A 6130-nucleotide genomic window follows, 5' to 3' on the forward strand; every position below is an offset into this window, starting at 1 on the left:
CAAAATTCCGCAGAACCTGTTGACAACACTTGGGCGACAAGCGAAACGATCTCGCTTTTTGTCCCTTGTCCGTTTTGCAGCTATTTATTACGTTTGCTTTCCACTGCCACTGCCACTGCCACTGCCGCTGCTGGACCAATGTTTGCGGAAAAAAAAGTGCTGGCCAAGGTGTCGATATCGCACAATGATTTTAATGATGGGGATCGATCCCCATCCCGCAGCCGAATCGAGCAAAAAACACTGCAAATCGCTGAGATGCCACTGCTGATAATCAATAATTTTTATATTTTTGCCACATCGCCTCGCCGGTCTTTGTCGTCGCAGGTCGGCGGCTCAAAGCAGGAGGACACAGAGGCACAGGCACTGCCTGGCACCCCTGGCCGGCCGGCCAGGACATGACAATAATCCTTAATTACAGCACTCGCAGCGACGAAACGAAATTCGAAATCATAATTGGAGTTCAATGATTCCCCCCCCCCCACCAACCCCAAGCCACAAATTCACAATTTCACAATTGTGTCTGGAAGTGGATCGTTTGTGGGGTGGCAAGGCCTTTCAACGACTGTTTCTGCTTCTGTTTCTTTTGGGAATCTATCAATCTATCAAGTCAAAACCTGTGCTCTGATGTCTTGGCATTTGGTATTCCGCATGCAAAACAAATTGACAGCCAAAGAGAACGAGCTAGAGAGAGAGAGAAAGTTATCCCCTTTGACAGGAAGCCATTTACTTGGCTTTGGTGCAAAACACTTGACGTTTGATAGTGTCAGGCCTGTGGGTCTCCTGCTCCTGTTAGGAAAACCTAACCCTTGTAGCGTGGCACTAGCCTTACCATTATACGCAAACACACATTTGGCAATCCCTTACTGATTTATTTCTTTTATTAATGCGCAAAAAGCGCACACAATTTTGGGTATATTTTCGCGTGGAAAAGTGCCAGCGAAGTGCCATCAAAGGTTCAACTTCAACCCTTTGAAGCGTCGCTGACAGTCGTGTCACGCGTCAGGCTCTCTGCTGGCTCTCTGCTCCTACCTCTGCAGCCGAGGAACATCGAAATCGCATTCGACTGATGATTAGGCAACAAGGTGTCTGGAGTGGAGTTTCCCCCATTCCTCCGTTTCGTGTGGATAGAGGATGCTGAACTCTAATGGTGATTGCCAAACCGCTTACGACCTGATTGTCATTGCCCTGTGGCAGAGTTGCACATGGAATCAATGCTGGCAATTAAAGCCTTGAAGGGAGACTCAAAACAGCAGACGCTGGCAGAAGAGCTGAAGCTGGAGCTCCATCTCCAGGGGAAGACAATTTGATGTGCAATAAAAATGTTTGTTCTCTTGTTTGTCGTTTGGGGGGTTGTCTCAAAATTGGATTTCTGACCCTTTGGCCAGCCATGTGTGAAGGTCCTTTGGCCATTTCTATTTGCATCTAATACATAAACATAATGCGTTAATTTCAAAGGAACTTTTGCAAGCCACCAACAACAAAAAATATGCAAACAACACACAAAATATTTCCTTTTTCCTTTTTTTTTTTTTTTTTGGTTTTTTGGGTGGTAATCAAATTTGCGAGGTTTTTTTTTATATTTTTTGCACATCTTACTGTATTCCCCCAGGAGCATGGGGGCAGACCGCAGGCGGATGGACAGCAGGACAGGACATGAGCAATACAAATAAACAAATGATGTAAATTTCATTTCTCGGGAAATATGAAAATGTGAAAATTCTCGAAAATAAATTACACCAAATTTATTTTGCAGTCGCAGGCTGAAAACTATTCACGGGCAAGGGGGAGAGTAATGGTCGACAGTGAGGGGGAGGCATTAAGCCAAAGGAAACGCACACAGATGAGGTCCACTCCGAGTCGCAGTCCCAGTGCCAGTGCCAGTGCCAGTCCTGTGTCCATTTGTTGCCCCTGCATCCCCTGGATTGACGCACCAAATTAGATTCATCAAAGTTCAGCAGATTTGCATTTATTTCACATTTGTCAGGGACCAGCTGCTGCCTCCTGAAAGGGTCTTAAATGTCAGGTCTAGACATTAAAAACCACTTTTCGAATGGCATAAGAAAATGCTGCGAACTGTCCCACTGATTGGCATTAGGAAATGCGAATGAAATGTGTCAAATAATATTTTTAGATTTCACGCACAAAATGTCAATTTCAATTTGAAATGCGAACGAAATGAATGATTTGGTTTTAATTCTGATGGAACGCCAATCCGAGATGGATAAAAAGAGGCAATGGGAAAGGTGTGGGCATGGCAGAAGTTTCCCTTTGGAGCAGAGCTTCCCCCTTCCCAGAGCCTGCCATAAAGCGTTGGTTGTAAATTAGCATTTTAATAGCTTCGATAGGCGTTAGTTGTTCAACTTGAAAATCAGGAGATCAGGCAGGACAGGACACACACACATCCTATGCCGCAGAGGACACTCGCGGGTGCCATAAAAAATTCACACAACAGCAGTTTCCTGCAGTTTCCATGGATTAAAATTATGCAAACGCATTATATGGCTGGCTGCCTGCACTTCAGGCAGAACGTCGAGTGGAATGGAGGCTGCTGGAGGATTACCTAGGGGAGCCGTACTCGTAGGCCGTAAACACTCAATATTTGTGCCCGCAGAGGAGGAAGGGAGCGGAAGTGATTCCCTCTTCGAATGTACGTAAATTGCCTAAGCCATTCTCTATGCAAATGTGGCAAGAAGCACTTAAAACAAATCCAATAGATAAAGCCATCACTGGGGAGGGGAGCATTGGGTATCCCGTGTCAGAAATGGAACATAAAGAAAACCATTGCCAATAAATCAAGCTGAAGATTGGCTCCGATTAAACTCGTACTCATAATACATAATTCCAAGTGAGTTCACATTAATATTGATCTTTGCTTTATGATACTTGTGCATGGATTTGGGAGTGAAATATATGAATGGGAGCGGCGTGGGAACTGTCGGACATATCAAAGTCTAGATTTTATAAGTTTCCATCACTTTGTTTGATCTTTTCGGATTAAAACATTGTTTGGGGTGCTTTCTCCATTTAAGTTTGTAATTTCTGAAGGCTTTCCTAGGACCTGCATTTGGTTCCATCGCCAAAACAGCTTCTCTCTGTAGAATGAGTGCGGAGGGTGGTCCAGAGTTACCACAACTGCCGTGAAGGCAACTGCAACTGCAAGTGTTGGCCCGTGAGTGCTCTCCTCCTGCCTTCTGGCCTATTCAAGTGTCCATTTTTAATTAACACTCTGACAATTTGACGCGAAATGCATTTCCAATCTGCGTGTGTGTGTCTGTGTGTGTGAGTTCCTAATGCTGCCACTACGGGGATTGCCATTGCATGCCGATGAGGCTGCTGCTCTGTTCAGCCTGTCCTCTAAAAGCACTGCCGTTGAATGTTTAGAATGCAATTGACATGAGGGCACATGGCGGAGCAATGCCAGAGTCAGAGTCAGAGTCAGAGTCCGACAATGAATGGAGGGAAGATGCTGTCTGCCCCACACACCGTCTGATAAATGTTGCATGCTGCATGTGTGTAACCCAATTACCGTTTGCCAAATTACCCACACCATGCAGGGGCATAAAGGATTCGCAGTACCGAAATGTGGATACATGAAAGGAGAGTTTGAATGGTTGGGTGGGGGGTTTCCGTTCCTAGACTCGCTTTGCATAATTGATGACAAATTGAAATCATGTTAATGCTGCTGCAAAGAAAGGGGCAAGAGCAGTGACAGCGTGACAGCGGCACTGGCAGAGTGAGCGAGATATAATCCATATATGAATTTATATACAAATTTGTGCTGCCTCCTCCTCTGTCTTTGTCGCTCATCCTAAACTTTCCCTTTTTCCCCTGACGACTTCTAGGGGCTATAAATCCAGTGGTCAGGCCAAATCAAATTGCCAATGGATCAATTTGCGGTTGATGGTTGAGCTTAGCCAAAGGATGGTCCCTGGTCCCTGGTCTCTGGTCTCTGGTCTCTGCTCTCCCTCTGGGGGCTCGTAAATCGCAATGAGTTTGGGCATCAATTTTCAATCGTTCGTACAGGCAGGCATGCAAATCCTGGTCCTGGGTAGGTCAGGGGCTACAAGTCACACAGTCAGACAGTACAAAATATAAGCAACAAAATTTCCGTCACATCGTTTTGGTCTTTTAGTTGAAAATGTCCAGCAAGAAGGCACACCAGACGCCCGCCGAGGTGCTCAAATCGCTGGAGCTGTCCGGCCAGGAGGATCTCGACAGGCAGATCAAGAACTGGGTGTCCTGGGACCGCAACGAGGCGACGCTCGATCAAGTGCTGGACGCTGTGCGCGACCAGGACTGGCAGGCGCTGCGCGTTCGTCTCTGCAATCGCATACCCTTCGGCCCGGGCGGGCTGAGGGGCAGCATGCGGGCGGGTTTTGACTCCATCAACGATCTGGTGATTATAGAAACCGCCCAAGGACTGGCCGCCTACCTCAGCGACAGTTATCCGAGCATCCAGAAGCGGGAGACTCAGGGCGTGGTCATCGGCTACGATGGGCGATACAACAGCAAGCGATTCGCGCAGCTCACATCGGCGGTGTTCCTCAACAACAACTATAAAGTGTATCTGTTCAATCGCATGACACCGACACCGTTTATACCCTTTGCCATTGCGGCACTCAAGTGCCTGGCGGGCATTGTGGTGACGGCGTCGCACAACCCGAAGGAGGACAACGGCTTCAAGGTGTATGCCGCCAATGGGGCACAGATACTGCCACCCAGCGACACGAAGATCTTTGAGGCGATTATGGCCAACCTGGAGCCGAAACCCTCCTCCTGGGATCTCTCCATTCTGACGGGCAATCCGCTGCTCGAGGATCCCTACCGCCAGATCTATCCTGTGTACTATGACACGCTGCGTAAGCTGCTGCCGCCCGTCCACCTGGACACAAACGAGTGCAGCCAGCTGCGGTTCATCTACACGCCGATGCACGGCGTGGGCTACTCCTTCATGCGGGAGGCCTTCTACCAGGCGCGCCTCAAGCCGCTCATACCCGTGCCAGAGCAGAAGGATCCCGATCCGGAGTTCCACACCCTCGTCTATCCCAATCCGGAAGGTGAGCACTCACAGTCCGTTCCATTAGCTTGTTTAATCTCTGTAATCGGTTGACCTCTGGCAGAGGGCAGGGAGGCGCTGCTGATGGCCATCAAGAAGGCCGAGGCGGAGCACTGCACCGTGATACTGGCCAACGATCCGGATGCGGATCGCCTGGCCGCTGCCGAGCTGGATGCCAAGGGTCGCTGGAAGATATTCACGGGCAACGAGCTGGGCGCCCTGCTCGCCTGGTGGGCCCTGGAGAGCTACAGGACGCGCACGTCCAAGCCGGACGTCAGCAACTGCGTGATGCTCTCGAGCACGGTCAGTTCGAGGATTGTGGGTGCCATTGCACGGGCAGAGGGGTTCACGCACGTCGAGACGCTGACGGGCTTCAATTGGTTGGGGAACAAGGCGCTGGAGCTGCAGGCCGCCGGCCGAACGGTGCTGTTCGCCTTCGAGGAGTCGCTGGGCTTCATGTTCGGCATGAATGTGGCGGACAAGGATGGCATTGCGGCGGCCACACAGCTGGCCACGATGGCCTGCCACCTGCGCAGCACCCGCAACCTGACGATCATCGAGAAGCTGCGCGAGATCTACGACACTTATGGCTACCATGCGGCCATCTCCTCGCACTACATCTGCGGGGATCCGGATCTGATCGAGACCATCTTCGAGCGACTGCGCAACTTTGAGGAGGAACAGCCGGGCACCTATCCCAAGTCCATTCTCGACGGCGACTTTGAGGTGGTTCACGTGCGGGATCTGACCAAGGGCCTGGACACTGCCTACGCGGATCGCAAGAGCCGCCTGCCCATGATACCCGGCGAACAGATGATCAAGTTCACCTTCACCAACGGCTTTGTGGTCAGCCTGTGGAGCACCAGCCGCGACCACAAGCTGCGCTACTGCTCCGAGCTCTGCGGCCTGCCCGAGGAGAAGGAGTGGCTGGAGCTGAACGACAAGCTGCACCTCATGACCCAGGCGGTAATCGAAGAGTTCTATCAACCCAATCTGCATGGCCTGATGCGGGCCTCCCAGTTTGATGCGCTGTGAGAAATCTAAATCAAAGAAATGCTAGAAAATATAATTATT

General features: G+C 50.0%; 1 protein-coding gene across 1 annotated transcript; it reads left to right on the forward strand.

Moving 5' to 3' along the window:
• The first annotated feature begins 4114 nt into the window (after positions 1-4114).
• On the forward strand, positions 4115-6130 carry LOC117580082 (glucose 1,6-bisphosphate synthase). Its single transcript, XM_034266336.1, has 2 exons — positions 4115-5057; positions 5121-6130. The coding sequence occupies exons 1-2, from the start codon at positions 4139-4141 to the stop codon at positions 6089-6091; spliced, it is 1890 nt and encodes a 629-aa protein (XP_034122227.1). The 5' UTR covers positions 4115-4138; the 3' UTR covers positions 6092-6130.

This window comes from Drosophila guanche, unplaced genomic scaffold (genome assembly GCF_900245975.1).
Source record: "Drosophila guanche unplaced genomic scaffold, DGUA_6, whole genome shotgun sequence".
Lineage (NCBI taxonomy): Eukaryota > Metazoa > Arthropoda > Insecta > Diptera > Drosophilidae > Drosophila > Drosophila guanche.